Source organism: Lipotes vexillifer, unplaced genomic scaffold, assembly GCF_000442215.2.
Source record: "Lipotes vexillifer unplaced genomic scaffold, Lipotes_vexillifer_v1.1 scaffold1098, whole genome shotgun sequence".
NCBI lineage: Eukaryota > Metazoa > Chordata > Mammalia > Artiodactyla > Lipotidae > Lipotes > Lipotes vexillifer.
In genome coordinates, this window is record NW_006798559.1 from 386,344 (window position 1) to 403,828 (window position 17,485).

Below are 17,485 nucleotides of genomic sequence, written 5' to 3' on the forward strand. Positions count from 1 at the left end.
TGGTGTGTGTGTGTGTGTGTGTGTGTGTGTGTGTGTGTGTGTGTGTGTGTGTGTGTGTGTGTGTGTGTACATGTGCTGGCCTACTTTTTCAAGATTCCCGAGAAGATCACTGAAGAATGAGACCAACCTAAACCTTTCCAAAATTGTAACAGAGCAAGCAGGTATTCTCTGTCAGATCCACCCACCCAAAGAAAAAGGACTGACAGGGTTTGAGTCCCTCCACAGAGTTTGTCATCAATTGTCACCCCAGAAATCTAAGTGCCAAAACTTCAGCAACGCAGGCAGGGCCCTCGTAAATGCTCATTCCATGTGAAAAGCCCTCATTAAACCCTGAGTTATATTTAGAGAAAAATAGAACAGAAGTTATATTTAGATGAAATGGCTTAAAAGAACTTTCCCAAAAGCAGCATGTTTATACTCATCTTCCAAAAGAAGAGGTTTTTATCAATACTTGGCTTTTACATACAACTCCTAAAAACCAGAAAACTCCTCTATACGTACACAAAGATTTCTGCTTGGGCTCCTTTGTGTCAGGAAGGGAACAGGAGCACCCAGGATATCAGCAGGACTGCCCATGGGAAGCAGTGGGATGCGAAGGACTTGTTTGGAGGACAGAGTAATTTCCTACAGAAATCTGAGTTGTGATGGTCTGAGAAATCTATGAATAACTTGGTGCTTGAGCTGCACAACGGCAGCTCTAAAATTTATACACTGGACCCAAAACTATAGATTTCCTCAGCAACTCTACCTGGAAGTGCTCTTTTCCAAAACGTCATTAGCACTCACATTGTGGTCACGGTCAAACGCCTATGACTTTGCTGCTCGCTCGCTGAACCACATGCTGCATTTTCTTTTTGGCTCTGATTAGTCCAACTATTTTTGACATCTGCTTTCTTCTGTGCTGACTTACATTTTCCTAACAAAATTCTCGTCAACAGCACCAAGGTGGTTTAGTGAACTGGTGAAGCCTTTTCATGAATGAATGTATAATTTCGTGTAACTACTGGAAGGAGTGAAAACTGATTTGTGGCCGTTATTCCTCTCTTCACAGGCCACAAGGTCCCCAGAGCTCCACATGAGAATGAATCACGGCTCGGAGGCTTGGCACACACCCCGGGTTAAGGGGACCTCTTCTCTAAAGAGCCTCAGGAAGAGGCCACTTCCCAGCCTCCCAGCCAAACCAGAGTGGAGGGCAAAGGTAATGCAGACTGGAGGACTGGCCGGCCCCCAGTTGTCCCAGGAGTTTTGCCAGTGGGTGAGGGTGCTGCAGCCCTGCTGCTATTCCTAGGGTCAATTAATACTATTCCTAGGGTCAATTAATACCCTGAGAACACTCCAGCCAAACCTCACGTTTGCTTCTGGCTTGGTATTTCCAGAAAGTGTTAGGGCATAAGAGAACTAAGGTCACCCAATTTTATACCACTTATAGGCCTTAGAGCAGCAAGGACTAAGGTTGTGAAATTTAGATGTGAAACCAAAAATGACCTAGGCTGCTAAAAGAGAGACCAGATCATATAATCCACCACCCCCCTCACCCTTCAGCCACCTTCCTCCCCCTTCTCTCCCCGATATCTATCAATACATTCCTTTCACCAGGCAGGGACCCCTACAGAGGGCCACTCTGTCTACACCTACAGTTTGCCTACAGTATCACATTAATATAATCATTAATCACATTAATATAATCATCCAGAGGAAAAGCATCATCTCAGTCCTACAGTCCAGACAATCAAGTGCTTAAGTGTTTCCTCCCTTGCTTTCCTAACAGTCATTGACGCTCAAGGATAGAGTCAAATTAGCAAGTTCTACTGAGCTGATCTAACTGCAGGAAACTTCAATAAACTTTGTAACCAGGCAGGTCAAATACAATGACAGACACGTAAGGGGCACAGAAACAATGGGGGCATTGAACTTACTTTTCTGCAAGGGCAATTCATCAGGGAGGCAAGATAGAAACAGGAGAGTGAGGCAGGACATACTAAGTCCCGCATGAAGGATCAACAGGGAGAGGGTGAGTGTTCTTGGAGGCTCAAAAAGGAGGACAGTGACATGGGCTCAGGCAGGGAACAACTGCAGGGATGAGCAGGGACAGTCAAAAGCATGCAGAGGGGAAAGGCTGGCTTCCTCAAGGAGGGCTCCAAAAATCCCATGCAGGCCTGGATGCAGTAATCAGGAATAGCCAGTACCAAAAAGAAGCAGCCTTTGGAAGCTCTTAGGCAAAAGTACATGTAAGATGGTAGAAAGAAGGAAGGGTGGTAGAAAATGGTAGAAGAAAGTAGGGGACTGACACAAACAAAATCTGTCCCATTTGGGCTCCTGAGGGGGAGGGGAAGAGCAGCATATGAAGACAGGCAGTCGTCACCATTCAAAGAGGAAGAATCAAAATGCCCTGGTGAGAAAGGGGAAAGGAATAGCTAGCTTGAGTGAAATAATTAGTCATATTTGGAACACTTCTGGCGACTTTATCTGCACCAGGACATGGATCGGTGTTGACTCACAGAAATGCCAAACTCCTTTTCCCAGACAACTAAAGGTAAAATGGAGAAAAGGGACTCTGATGGCGTAGTGACCTACCTTTTCACACACACAGGTACAGAAACCCTACTAAAACTTTCAGAACTGAGCCACATCTGCGGACACGGAAGAGAATCTGTGAAAACCTGAACGACGTTACATCAGTTTGTTTTGCTCAACTTTTACTCACACATTTTTCTTTTAACATGAATGAGAAAAAGCAACAGCCAGATGCCCGTATCCAGCTCATATTCAGGACTTACATTCGGGAGTTCCCAGGATGCACCAAGGCAGGGCCAAAGGTGCAGGGTCTTCCCTGCTTGAATGGAGAGGGCTGTGCGGCTCCACTCTGCTCTCGGTTGGCCAGAGTCCCCAACCTCCACTCCCACACCCCAACCGGCCGGCAGAGCGGCCCCACTGAACCGGCGGCAGATGTCTCCACTCTCCACCGACCGCTGTACCATGACGGCAGGGATGGTCCATTCAGCACCAGCGTTTCCCAGGCAGCCCTTTAACTATGATTATTATTTAAGGACAACTTGAGCATAAAGTGAGTTTGTCGGGTCAGCTTTTAAGGCGCCGAACACCTTCCACCCAGAATCAAAACAGCACGAAAGGGCGGGCGCTGGGAAACCGGGCAGGGAGCAAAGAGAACCACTACGGCGTGCGGGCGCCCAAGCAGCAGCGCGCAAAAGCCTGGCGCATAGTAGGCAGGTGTTCACACAAGATGTGCCATCGGACCTAGCACCTGGGCAGCGGGCCCTCGGGTGGGGTGGCAACTCAGGGGACAAAAAAGCCTGGCCAGCCCCGGGCTGTGCCCCTCGCGACGCGGGGGGCGGGAGTTACAGCCAGGGAGGGGGCGAAGGAATCCGCCCTCATTTGCACGTCGTCTGGGGCCCGGTCAATTTGCTTAATCACGGCTCTAAATGCCAGCGCGCAGCACACAATGCGCGCCCATTAACAGGTTTAAAGTGTCGCAGCGCTCGCTTTAAATGAGAAAAGCCGGCAACAAAGGGCGAAAAAGCCAAGTTCCTCAACTTGAAGAATGCCTCGATTCGCCCTCGAAATCATCTCGGCGAGTTTAAAATCCCGAGCTCTACAGAAAAGTTGAGGCCCCCTCGCGAGGGCTGGGGGTGGGGAGGGGTGTGTGTGAATAACCCGCCACGAATACTGGGTTTCTTAGGAACGAACTCACAGCCGCTCAGCGAAACTGGAGTCGTGGGGCAGCGTCGCCAACCCAGCTCCCCCGGCCCCACTGCCCAACTACCAGGGAAAGCCGACCGATTTCCAGGAAGGAAGCAAGACCTCCCCCGACACACACACACACACACACCCCCGCCCAACCGGCACAAATCCAAGTTTCCCTTTAGTGCGGGCAAAGAATTCTGGAGACCAAGGAGGACCCCAGAAGTGGACCCCAAAGCCGCTCCCCAGCAAAAGGGGAGCATGTAAAGGCACTTTCCTTTCATGCAGGCACTGCCTAGCGCAGCCTAACCCTCGACCGCCAGAGTAGTTCAACCCCGTAAGCAAGTTCTGCCCAGGATCCTCACGGGACGGCCCCATCCCCCATCCCCCACCCTGTCGCCGAGCCTGGGGGCGCATCTCGTGGGCCCCGGCCGCCCACCCGCCCCGGCGCAGCGGGACGGGCACTCACCGTGCGCGCTCCTCCCGGAGACAGGGGTCCGTTGGGGAGGTACGGGCTGCTCAGGTCCGGTATCATCAGGAACGGGTACCCAGGGTAGGGGGGACCCTTAAAGAACGCGCCGTCCTGGGGCCTTCTCACTGCGGGCAAGACCAAGGAGGGGGTAAGGTCGGGGTTCCCGGGACAGCGCCGCGGCTGGGGACCCGGAGAGGGGACCGGGTACCCGAGCGCCCCCCACGCGCGCCCCAGGACTGCTAAGGCCGACAGGGGCGGAGAGCCGGGGCACGGCCACGGGGGTAACGGGTACCGAGATCGGCCGGAGATGAGGCTCCGAGCGCCGCGGGGCCGGGAGTGGGGGCTGCCGGGGCCGGCACTTACCTTCGGCGAAATAGTCCCGCGGCTTCTGGAAAGCGTCCCGGACGGGCTGCGGACGCCTCTCCGCCTACGGAGGAGACACAAAGGCGAAGGCGGGTGAGCGAGCGCGGGGCTGGGGTCCCCCGGGGCGGCCGCGGAAGCCTCCTCACCTCCGAGTCCGAGCTGCTGCTCTGGTTCTCCGACTCGTTGACCAGGGACGACTTGACTTCGTCCAGGTCCCGCTGCGCCGAGGCGCTGTCGCTGCTCGGCTCCTGCTCTTCGCCCCCCTCGTCCTGGAAGGGGATCAGCTCGTCGTTGGCCCCGAGGTCGTCCCCTCCGCTGGCCGCCCCGGCGCCCCAGCCGTGGGGCATGGTGGGGCCGCGGGCCGGGGCCGCCGCTCGCGGAGCCCCTCGCCGCCCGCGCCCGGCCCGGCGCCCGCCCCTCCCTCCCTCTCGCTGGCCGGCCCGCTCCGCTCGCCGCCGCGGCGGCCGCAGCAACAAAGTTTGACAGGGCGTGGCCCGGAGGGAAGCTGGGCCGGCGCGGCCGGGCCGGGGCGGGGGCGGCTCGGCTCGGGCCCCACCGGCAGCGCGGAGCCCGGGGCTCCCCAACTCGCTGCCGTCGCCTCCTGCTCCGCCGGGGTGTCCCAGCGCCTGGCCCGCCGGGGAGGGGCGAGCGGGGAAAGGGAGGAGGGACCGGCGCGCGGGCCAGGGGGGCCGGAGGGAGGAGCCCCGCTGCAAGCTGACACCCGCGCGCCTCGCAGAACCCGGAGAGCTCCGGCGCGCACACACTCGCATTCACACTCGCCTGCCGCTCGCTCACACTTTCCGGGGCTGCGCCTCCCTGCAGCTCGCACCGCCCACGCGCCCAGACTCGCCCAGACCCCCTCCCCGCGCCCTACCCTGCACCCCCGCGGCCGTGTCCCCACCCTCCGGCCGACCGTTCGGGTCCCGCCCCCACCCCTAGGCATCCCCTAACTTTCTTCCCGAGAGCCCCCAGAACTCCTCACCGGCTCCACACACCCTCCCACCGGATCCGCGCGCCGGCGGGCGGCACTGCCCCCTGCGGGAAAGCTTCGGACCCACAGACCGGCCGGGGACACTCTCGGTGCCTGGAGACCTCGCAACGCTGGGTCCCTCCCGGCCTGGTCGCCCTCGCCGGCTGCGTAGGGCACAGGATTGGGGAAATGTATGGCACCCCGGAATATGCCGGGCGGCCTCCCGCTCCTCTTTCCTGTGGGGTTCCAACGCGCCCCCCGCCCCAGTTCAGGTTTTCGACTTTGTTCAGGTGTCCAGAGTCACCCAGGCTGAAATCCCAAAGATCACCTTCGCCCCATAGTTCCGGACTAGGTCCTTAATCGAATAACTCACGGTCTTGGTTTCAGAAAGAATTCGGATTTGGTTCGTTGCGAAGGAAGATTGTCTGCCCAGTGACCTTTGAAACGTTCACGAAGCTGCCTCGAGAGCCAATGAACGTATGAAAAATGCCCGACCAGCCTCATGCTTAAAGAAATGCCTCCTGTGATAACGTTAAAATATCATCTCTCCACCCAGTTCAGGAAAGTTTGAAAAAGTGGATCTTGTGTCCTCCATAGTGGGGAACTACTGGTGAGAGCGTCCGTTTTAAAAGCAGACTGGAAGGCAGAATGGGAGTACTTAAAACTATTTTAAACGCGACTGGCAGAGGAGTTTTACCAGCGATGTGTATACATAGGTCAAATTCACAGATACAAGAAAGTTCAAAGCAGCAGGGAGGTAGGTGAAAAAAAGAGTTCTGGGACTTTCTTACGGTGAGAGTCTGTGCAACAACCAGCTCAGGAGAATGAGGCCCCTGCACGTAAGGATCCTAAAATGATTTTGGAGAAACACCCTTAAGTGAAAATGTATATGGTACTCACTCTTTTTTTTAGTTCTCTAAAAATGACATAGCTGTGTTTACTTCTTCATGGAAAGAAAGCCTGAGAAGACACACGCCAAATTGTTATCAAATATTTCTGGGAAGGGGGATAATTGAGAGAGGGACAGTTTTGTTTTCTACTTTCTACATATTTTATTGTTTACAGCAAGCAGATGTGACTTATCTATATTTTCACACAATTAGTACATGAATATAGTTTCATAAAACTTCAAACAATAGAGGTGCATCTTGAGAAAAAACTAAACGTTTCTCTTCCCCCCCACCTCCTTCCCACACCTCCCTCCAGTTAATCACTGTTACTAGTTTGATGTACATCCTCCCAGACATCTTAGGCAGTTGTGTACACATGTAAGCACATATACAAATATTCAGGTTTACTTTCACGAAAATAGAATTATACTGTTCATATTATTGCATGATATTTCATTTTTACAAGTTTTTGAAAGAAGGTTTTTTTCATGTGGTCCGTAAACATGTGAAAAACCTATCGTATTAGTTTCCCATGGTTGCTGTAACAAACCACTGCAAACTTGGTGGCTTAAAACACCAGGAATGTATTCTCTCACTGTTCTCGAGGCCGGAAGTCCGAAGTGAGTTTCACTAAATCAAAATCAAGGTGTTGGCAGGGCCATCTTCCCTCTGAGGCTCCAGGGAGAATATACTCCTTGCCTCTTCCAGCTTCTGGTAGCTGCCGGCATTCTTGAGATCTCATCACTCCAGTTTCTGCCTCTGTGGTCACATGGCCTTCTCGTTTGTCTTTGTCAAATCTCTCTGCCTCCTTCTTACAAGGAAGGATGCTGTGATGTCATTTAGGGCCCACTCAGATCATCCTGGATAATCTCCCCATCAAGATCATTAACTTAATCACACCTGCAAAGACCCCATTTCCTTATAAGGTAATATTCACAGGTTCCAGTGATTAGTACACTGATCTTTGGGAGTGAGCCATTATCAACCTACCACACCCATCAACCTCGAAGAAATACAAATTGAAACAGCACAGAGATACCATTTTTCATCTATCAGATTGGCAAAGGTAGAAAAGCAACACCCAGCTTTGGCCCTTGTGCTGAGAAACATACAGCTGCTGGGCATACTCTTGTGTAACATTTCTGAAGGGAAGTTTGGCAATACCTATGAAAATTTTTAAAAAGTGTAAACCCTTTGACTCACCTCTGTGCTTCTAGGATTTTATACTAAGAAAATAACAAGGTACACTAGGAAGCCTGTAGACGTGTCGTTATCAGGGTGAAAAGCTAGAAATAACCTCAAGGTCCCCAAATAGGGAAATGTTAAATAAAATCATTTTATTTGGGACTTCCCCGGTGGCACAGTGGTTAAGAACCCGCCTGCCAATGCAGGGGACACGGGTTTGACCCCTGATCTGGGAAGATCCCACATGCTGCGAGGCAACGATGCCCGTGTGCCACAACTACTCAGCCTGCGCTCTAGAGCCCGTGAACCACAACTACTGAGCCCGTGTGCCACAACTACTGAAGACCGCGCGCCTAGAGCCCGTGCTCCGCAACAAGAGAAGCCGCTGCAATGAGAAGCCCGCCCACAGCAACAAAGAGCAGTCCCCGCTCACCGCAACTAGAGAAAGACCACGTGCAGCAACGAAGACCTAACGCAGCCAAAAAAATAATAATAAAAAAAAATCATTTTATTTAACATGATTTTTATATATTTTATTTAACATGGCGTGAAGGCCAGCAGATCTCCCTGGGATCTGCAGTTGAACTTGATGGGGCAGAGGAAGATAAGAATGAAGGTCAGCTCACAGAAAACAAACTTATGATTACCAAAGAGGGAAGAGGGGGAGGGATAAATTAGGAGTTTGGGATTAACGTATACACACTACTATATGTAAAATAGATAAACAACAAGGGCCTACTGTATAGCACAGAGAACTATATTCAATATCTTATAATAACAATGAAAAAATCTGAAAAAGAATATATATATATATTATATATATATATATATATACACACATATGTACGTATGAATCACTTTACTCTACACCTGAAACTAACATATTGTAAATCAACTATATGTCAATAATTTAAAAAAAAGAAAGAGAGTCAGCTGATGCTGTGCCTGGGCACTACCACAGTAGTCACAGCTGTCCTTGTTTTACCTCCCTGATAGTTTACAAATTCCCTGGGGCATAAATCATATCCTGTGCATATGTAGCACTCCATCAATAGACATTGAATTAATGAGCAAATATATAAATGAACTCACATCTTAGAGGAAGTTCTGAGGTGTTATAGAATGGTTGAAATAATAATAATGGCCATTATTAAGTCACTAATTTATTCATTCAACAAATTATTGTTCACCTACTACGTGTCGGGTATTGTGCTAGGAGGCACTGGAAACAGCAATGGACAAAATAAAGCAAAACCAAATACCCTTGGGAGGAGGGATAAATTAGCAAGTTGGGATTAACATGTACACCCTACTATATATAAAATAGATAACCAACAAGGACCTACTGTATAGCACAAGGAACTAAACTCAATATTTTGTAATAACCTATAAGGGAAAAGAATCTGAAAAAGAATCTATCTATATCTATATCTGAATCACTGTGCTGTACACCTGAAACTAACAAACACGACATTGTAAATCAACTATACTACAATTAAAAAAACAAGCAAACAAAACCAAACACTGCTGTCCTCCTGGAACTTATGTTGTAGTGGGAGAGAATTTATTCAAAATCTACTATGGTTTCTCTCAACTCTTGCCCCTTTTTTTGTTATCACTAATTTGGCATTTACTGATATATATTGAACTGTGAATCATATTTTCATGTACGTATGTGCTGCCTCTGGAGCCAACTCTTATACTGAGTGGACATTGCATGATAGATTGGCCAGGGGTGAATAGAGGGAGGGGACTAGTTAAGGGGCTAATGCAGTTGTTTCGGCTTGATCTGAACTAGGGTGGCCAGTGGGAATGGATTGAGGGGAGGGATCTGGGGCTTTAAGAAAATTTATAAGGAAAGGTCAAAAGAACTTGCATACTGGGCTTCCCTGGTGGCGCAGTGGTTGAGAGTCTACCTGCCGATGCAGGGCAGGGGAAGATCCCACATGCCATGGAGGGCCCGTCAGCCATGGCCGCTGAGCCTGCGCGTCTGGAGCCTGTGCTCCGCAACGGGAGAGGCCACAACAGTGAGAGGCCCGCGTACCGGGGAAAAAAAAAAAAGAACTTGCATGCTGAGGGAAGGGGGATCATCTAGGGTGACTCAGGTTCTAAGCCAAGGATGACTGAGAGAACTATATAGAACTATATGTCACTGACTTAAAGAAAACCAGGAGGGGCTTTGGGGTTATTGGTAAGGAGGGAAGATTTTTATTAAGTTAATTTTTATTGAAGTTAAACATACATGCACAAAACTGCAAAAAAGTAAGTGCACAGTTGAATGAATTTTCACAAATGGAACACGTCTGTGTAACCACCACCAAGATGAAGATTTAGAACGTTAAGAACAATCTTCATGCTCTTCTCAGTCTTTACATTTCCCTAAAAGTAGTCCCGATTCTGATACATATCACCATAGATTAGTTTTGCCTGTTTTTGAACTTCATATAAGAGGAATCATACAGTATTTTTATCTTCTTTTGAATAACCTTATTTCTGTGAGATTCATCTGTGTCATCACATGTAACAGTAGTTTTTCTTTTCTTTTTTGAGTTGCTGTATAAATTATGTCATATGAACACACCACAATTTCTGTACCCATTGTTTTGTTGATGGATGTTTGAGTATTTTCACATTTTTTTGGCCAACACAAATGATGCTGCTATGAGCATTGTTCTCTACATTGTTGGATACTCACTTCCATTGAGTCCTAGGAGTGTAATTGCTTTATCTTGGGATAGGCATTTGTTCAGCTTTCTTAGATTTTGCCAGTGAATTTTCCAAAATGGTCATACACCAATTTACACTTCCACTAATAGTATACAATAGTTCCATTCCTCCACATTCTTGTCCATACCTGGTATTGTCAGTATATATTTTAATAGCTTTAGCCATTCTGGTTGGTGTATATTAGTAACTCATTATGATTTTAATTTATATTTCCCCAAAGACTAATTTTGGTGACTACCTTTTCATATGCTTCTTGGTTATTTGGATATTTTCTTTTATGAAGAGACTTTTGCCTATCTTTCTCTTGGGTTGCCTGTTTTTTTCTTATGGATTTGTATGAGTTCTTTATATATTCTGGATATGAGGATCTTGTCAGACATGTCTAATACAAGTATTTTCTTCTAGCCTGTGGCTGCCGTTTTACTCTACTAATGATGTCATGTGAGGAATAGAAATCTTAAGTGTAATATAGTCCACTTTATCATTCTTTCCCTTTATTTTAGTGCTTTTGGGTCCTGTTTAAGAAATCTTTGTAGGGAGGGTGGGAGGGAGGGAGACAAAGAGGGAAGAGATATGGGAACATATGTATATGTATAACTGATTCACTCGGTTATAAAGCAGAAACTAACACACCATTGTAAAGCAATTATACCCCAATAAAGATGTTAAAAAAAAAAAGAAATCTTTGCTCACACCAAAGTCATGAAAATATTCTCTATTATGTCCTAGAAACTATATATTTTTTACATTAAGTTCAGATCTATAATCAATCTGAAATATATCTTTGTGTGTGGCTTGAATTAGAGGTCACGGTCCTCCCCTCCATATGTATGCCAATGCCATCCTTTCCCCTTTCATTGCAGTGGCACCTTTACCATAAGTGCAACTGTGGGTCTGTCTCTAGATTTTTCCCTTAGTCTATCTGCCTAAACTGGCACCCATGACACAGTATAGATGTGTAACAAGTATTGAAATCTGTTAGTGAAAGTCCTTTGACTGTTCTTCAAGATCATCTATGCTATTTTGGGCCTTTTAAATGCCATATTGTTTTAAAATATAGGTTTTATTATTATTATTGATGTATAGTGAGGCCAACAGATCAGGAGATGACTTCCTTTGAAAAGATAGTTTGTTACTCACAGTCCCAACAGGGCGGGACATGGCAGCCTACACAGGGCCACATGGAGAAGCACCAGGGTTGATTAGGAGGCAGAAGGAACAGGGAGAAAGCATGGGCAAGAATCTTTTTTGTGGTTTTCATGGGAAAGAAGGGGAGAGGAAGGGTAAGCAGGCTAAGCAGGTTTGGGATTGGCTTGCTTGAATAATTTCAGCAAGCTTTTATCTGGTACCTGGCTCTGAGCTTGAGTTATCTGGTACCTGGCTCTGGGATCATTAGGGCAAGGAAGTATTGGCCTAGAGTATAAGAGCCCAGTGAGAGCCTAGTAAAGATGGTGGTTGGGGGGATATGGGTGTTGGATTGTTTGATTTGGACATGAAAGGCTCATTCATAGGAGGGTCATTTGCTATCTCTAGGAATTAGCTTGCCTTGGGAGGGCAGTCTCTCCTGGATTAGCAAGGCCCCCAAGACATGAAAATGGCATGAAATATAGAAAATAAAAAACATGATTAATACACATATAAATTTTAGAATCAGTATGTTAATTTCCACAAAAAAAATCTGCTGGAATTTGTTTATTGGCTTTGTATACTGAATCTATTGATCAATTTGGAAAGAATTAATATTCTATAATATTAAGTCTTCCCATTGATGAAACCAGAAAATTTTTACTTTTTCATATTAATTGAGGTTTTCTTTCATTTCTGTGGGTGATAATTTTTAGTTTTCTATGTAGAAACGTGCATATCTTTTGTTCAACTTATTGCTAGGTATTTTCTATATTTTAATACTATCTAAATTGTATCTTTTATTTCATTTTCTCATTATTTATTGCTGGTATGTAGAAATACAATTAATTTTTGTTATATTGAGCTTGTGTTATATTGATCTTGTGTTATAAAATGAGTTGGTAATTATTCCTGCTTTCTCTATTCTCTGGAATAGTTTATATAAGACTGTATATTAGTATCCTAGGGCTGCCCTAACAAAGTGCCGCAAACTGGGTGGCTTAAAACAACAGAAATTTATTCTTTCACAGGTCTGGAGGCTGGAAGTCCAAAATTAAGGTGTCAGCAGAGTTAGCTCATTCTAAGGGCTCTGAGAGAGAGTCTGTTCTCTGGGTCTGATGGTGAATTTTGTGTCAATGTGACTGGACCACAGGGTACCCAGATTAAATATTATTTCTGGGTGTGTCCGTGAGGGTGTTTCTGGATGAGATTTCCATTTGAATTGGTGGACTCAGTAAAGCAGATTTCCCTTCCTAATGTGGGTGGGCATCATCCAATCCATTGAGGGTCTGAATAGATCAAAAATCAGGGGACAGGAGGATTCGGTCCCTTCCAGCCTGCCTGTTCAGCTAGATTGGCCTTCTCTGGCCCTTGGACTGGGGCCAGAGAAGCTCTCCTGGTCCTCAGGCCTTCAGACTTGGATTGGAATTATACCACTAGCTTTCCTGGGTCTCTAGCTTATAGATGGTAGATGGTGGGTCTTAGCCTCGATAATCACTAGAACCAATTCCTCATAATACATCTCTCTTTTTCTCTCTCTCTGTATCTATTTATCTAGAGATAGAGAGATCGAATGATCTAACAATTTATCTATGTCTATATCTATTTATATTCCTATTGATTCTGTTTTCTTTGGAGAACCCTAAAGAATACACATTTCTCCCCTAGCTTCTAGTGATGGCCAGCAATCCTTGTTGTTCCTTGTCTTGTAGACACACCAATCTAATCGCTGCCCTCATCTTCACATGGCATTCTCTGTGTCTTCACATGGCTGTCTTCTTATAAAGACTCAAGTCATATTCGATTAGGGGCTCATCCTACTCCAATGTGATCTCATCTATAACTAATTACATCTGCAATGACCCTATTTCCAAACAAAGTCACACTCTGAGATACGAGGGGTTAGAACAACAACTTATCTTTTTGGGGGAACACAATCCCCCAAATTGTATTATTTTTTCCTTAAAAGTCTGAAAGAATTGATCAGTGAAGCCACATGGGCTTGGAGTTTGTATTGTGGGAAATTTTGAAATTATGGGTTCTACTCCTTTAATAATAATAGAACTATTCAGGGACTTCCCTGGCAGCCCAGTGGTTAGGACTCGGTGCTTTCACTGCCGTGGGCCTGGGTTTGATCCCTAGTCGGGGAACTAAGATCCCACAAGCCAGGCAGTGTGGTCAAAAAACAAATATAAATAAATAAATAAACTATTCAGATTTTTCAGCTCTTATTTTGTCAGTTTTCATAAGTTGAGTTTTTCAAGCAATCTGTCCACTCATCGAAATTTTCAAACTTATTGGCAGAGTTCTTCAAAATATCCTCTTACTTTTTAAATGTCAATATGTTTAATGTCTGATGTTCCCCTTTCACTACTATGATATACCTTCTCTCTTGAAAAGTATATCACCTAGGGCAGTGGTCCCCAACCTTTCTGGCACCAGGGACTGGTTTCATGGAAAACAGTTTTTCCACAGGGTGGGGGTGGAGGGTGGGGGGTGCGGAATTGTTCAGGTGATGGGGAGCGGCAGATGAAGCTTCACTCACTCGCCCGCCGCTCACCTCCTGCCATGCAGCCCAGTGCCGAACAGGCTGCGGACTGCTAACAGTCCACAGCCCAGGGGTTGGGGACCCCTATCTAGGGGACTTACCTGGTGGCCCAGTGGGTAAGACTCCGTGATCCCAATGTAGGGGGACCGGGTTTGATCCCCAGTTGGGGAACTAGATGCTGCAACTAAGAGTTCGAATGCTGCAACTGAGAAGTTCGCATGCCCCAACTAAGAAGTCCGCATGCTGCAACTAAAGATCCCGCGTGCAGCAACTAAGACCTGGCACAGCCTAAATAAATAAATATTTTTTTTAAATCACCTAATTTCCAAACATTTGGAGCTTTTCAAATTTTCTTTTTCCGTTTTTAAGTTGTTTTTTAACTTATCTCTGCTGTGGTCAAAGAACATACTCTGCATGGCAGTTCTTTGCAATTTGCATGTGCACTTAAAAGCACGGAGATTCTGCAGTTGTTGGTGCAATATTCTATGTATGTCAAGTTTGTGAATTGCATTGTTCAAGTCTTTTGTATCCTTGTTGATTTTGTGTGCCTTGTTTTATCACTTAGACAAAGAGATATGTTAAAATTGCCAGCTATGTTTGTAGTTTTTGTCAATTTCTCCTTTTAGTTGTGTGTTTTTTTTCCTGCATAGATTCTGAAGCTATGTTATTAGGTAAATACAAATTTGAATTATTATATCTTTCTCTTTTTAATTATGAAATGTCTCTTATATTTCTAGTAATATTATTTTTTAAAGTTTGCTTTGTCTAATATTACTATAGATGAAGCAGCTTTCTTTAGGTTACTGTTTTCACCTTTATCTTCTTTTATCCTTTTACTTTCAACCCACTGTATCCTCATGTTACAGGTGTAGCTTTTGTAAGAAGCATAGAGTTACTTTTTTAAAAAAAATATTTAATTTATTTATTTTTGGCTGTTTTAGGTCTCCGTTGCTGCGTTCACGCTTTCTCTAGTTGTGGTGAACAGGGGCTACTCTTCATTTCGGTGCGTGGGCTTCTCATTGCGGTGGCTTCTCTTGCTGTGGAGCATGGGCTCTAGGGCTTGGGCTTCAGTAGTTGTGGTGCGCAGGGTCAGTAGTTGTGGCGCATGGGCTTAGTTGCTCCGTGGCGCATGGGATCTGCCCGGACCAGGGCTGGAACCCGTGTCCCCTTCATTGGTAGGCGGATTCCCAACCACTGTGCCACCAGGGAAGTCCCTATAGTTACTTTTTAAAAATACAATCTAAGAATTTTATCTTTAAATTTGTTTTTTTGTTTTTTTTTTTTATTTTTTTGCCACACCGAGTGGCTTGTGGGATCTTAGTTCCCCAACCAGGGATTGAACCCATACCCTCAGTAGTGAAAGTGCAGAGTCCTAACCACTGGACCACCGGGGAATTCTCTAAATTTGGAGTATTTAGATAATATACATTTAATAAAAGTACGAATACATTTGATTTTGATCTATCATCTTAAAGCATTTATTTTCTCATTTGTTCTTTAATATTTTTCTCCTTTATTGTTCATTACTTTGTTAGTAATACATTCTTTAATGATTCTGTGAATGTCATCCTAGAGATGACAACATGCATCCTTGAATTACTAGATTATACTTTAAATTAGTATTTTTACCATGTCTCAGCTAACCCTAGTACAGCTTAATTCCATTATCTTCTGTCTGCCTTTTGTGCTATTGCAGTCATGTATTTTAATTCTACATATATTTTATTTTATTTTATTTTTTGCGGTACACAGGCCTTTCACTGTTGTGGCCTCTCCCATTGCGGAGCACAGGCTCCGGACGCACAGGCTCAGCGGCCATGGCTCACGGGCCCAGCCGCTCCGCGGCATGTGGGATCCTCCCAGACCGGGGCACGAACCCGTGTCCCCTGCATCAGCAGGCGGACTCAACCACTGCGCCACCAGGGACGCCCTCTACATATATTTTAAACCACACCAAATATTAGGTTATTGTTTCAAACATCAGTAGTCGTTTCTACTAATTTACCCATATACTTACCTATGCTGATGCCTTTCATTACTTCCTATTTTATCGTGCTCTTACTTGGGATCATTCTTCTTCTGCCTGAAGAATCTCCCTTTGGGGAATTCCCTAGTGGTCCAGTGGTTAGGACTCAATGCTTTCACTCATGCGGCCAGGTTCAATCCCTGGTCAAGGAACTAAGATCCCACAAGCTGGGCAGTGCGGCCAAAAAAAAAGTTCCCACAGAATAAAGTCATGGTAAGGATTAAATGACATAAACATTTAATAAAGCTTAGCACCATACCAGTTATACAGTAAGCATTCAATAAATAGTAGTTTAAAAAAAGAAAAAGAAAGAAATTCCCTTTGTTTCTTCCAGAGGAGGTCTGCTGGCAATAAATTCTCAAAGTTTTTGGTTTTCTCTAGTTGCCTTTACTTTGTCTTCAACTCCATTTCAGTTCCAAAGTGAACATGTCTGTTTGTCAAAGCCTGGGTTGTATATCCTGTATCACAACTGCAAGGGAGACTGGGAGAGTGAGAGCAACAAGAGCAGTCTTAGGTTAGGCTCTCAGGAAACGGATTCTGAGAAGATTTATGTGCAGGTGTGTTAGGGAATGATCTTGGGAGCAACGTCGGTAAGTTAGGGAGGGAGGCAGGGTTGAATTAGATGGAAAAGTTGAACTGCAAAGTAGTTGCAACAGAGGACTCAGCTGATGCCTAGATCTGGAGCCCTAGAGCTAGAATATTCCTTTAGACTTGCCCCCAAATGAGGCAAGGGGCAGACTTTGTACTCTTAAACATTGACTAGTCATTGAATATGGGCTGCCACCAGAGTAGGGCAAGACAGCTCTCTTTAGCCCAGAGCAATTTCTAGAGAAAGAGTCAGCTGTGAGCCATTGGCAGCCAATACTCCTGGCAGCTGAGGAAATGAGTATCTCAGTCCTAAAGAGGGAAATTTGTGTGGCACACCACAGCATTCACTACAGTCTATCCCTTGCACCACTTGGATCTGCTTTCTTTGTATAGTCAGTTCAGTCTATCTGGGAACAGCTCCAGGGTTCTGAATAATCTTCTTTCCTGGGAAGACTTTTGGGAGAAAAGTTAGTGGGACAATCTATAGCCCTCACTGTTTCAGCTGGTCTCAAGCCACAATCTCTAGTCTAGCCACATTCTAGTCTCAAATTCAAGATTTCCCTCATCTTTAATCTAGATGGCTTATCTGATGGGTGGCCTAACCCTCATTACTGGGTAGTTTGAGCCCATTGTCACCATACTTTTCTTGGACTTTGGCTGCTTCCCTGTCCATTTACCATAAATATTGAGCAGGGAATACCAAGAGATTTCTCAGTGAATCAATCACTTGGGTGCAAAATGCATTCCTCCCCACCTCCACTGAGTAACAACAACCCCATCTCCTTCTGATGAACACAAACATTTAATTACTCCTGACAGTATGGTTATTCCTTTCCTTTTTTGCTGATTTCTTGGCACAAGGAGCCCAAGATGATGGGCAGTAGTGTAGGGA

The 17,485-nt window shown here is 45.8% G+C and overlaps 1 protein-coding gene across 1 annotated transcript in view; it reads right to left on the reverse strand.

Annotated features, from left to right (window-relative positions):
- Positions 1 to 5,304, reverse strand: part of TCF7L1 (transcription factor 7 like 1) — a 162,232-nt gene extending 156,928 nt beyond the window's left edge. Inside the window, exons 1-3 of the mRNA XM_007470598.1 lie at positions 4,681 to 5,304; positions 4,535 to 4,598; positions 4,169 to 4,296 (exon numbers count right to left, since the gene is read on the reverse strand). Coding sequence (XP_007470660.1) covers positions 4,169 to 4,296; positions 4,535 to 4,598; positions 4,681 to 5,304 — 816 coding nt within the window. The remainder of the gene's footprint in view (positions 1 to 4,168; positions 4,297 to 4,534; positions 4,599 to 4,680) is intronic.
- Positions 5,305 to 17,485: the final 12,181 nt, after the last annotated feature.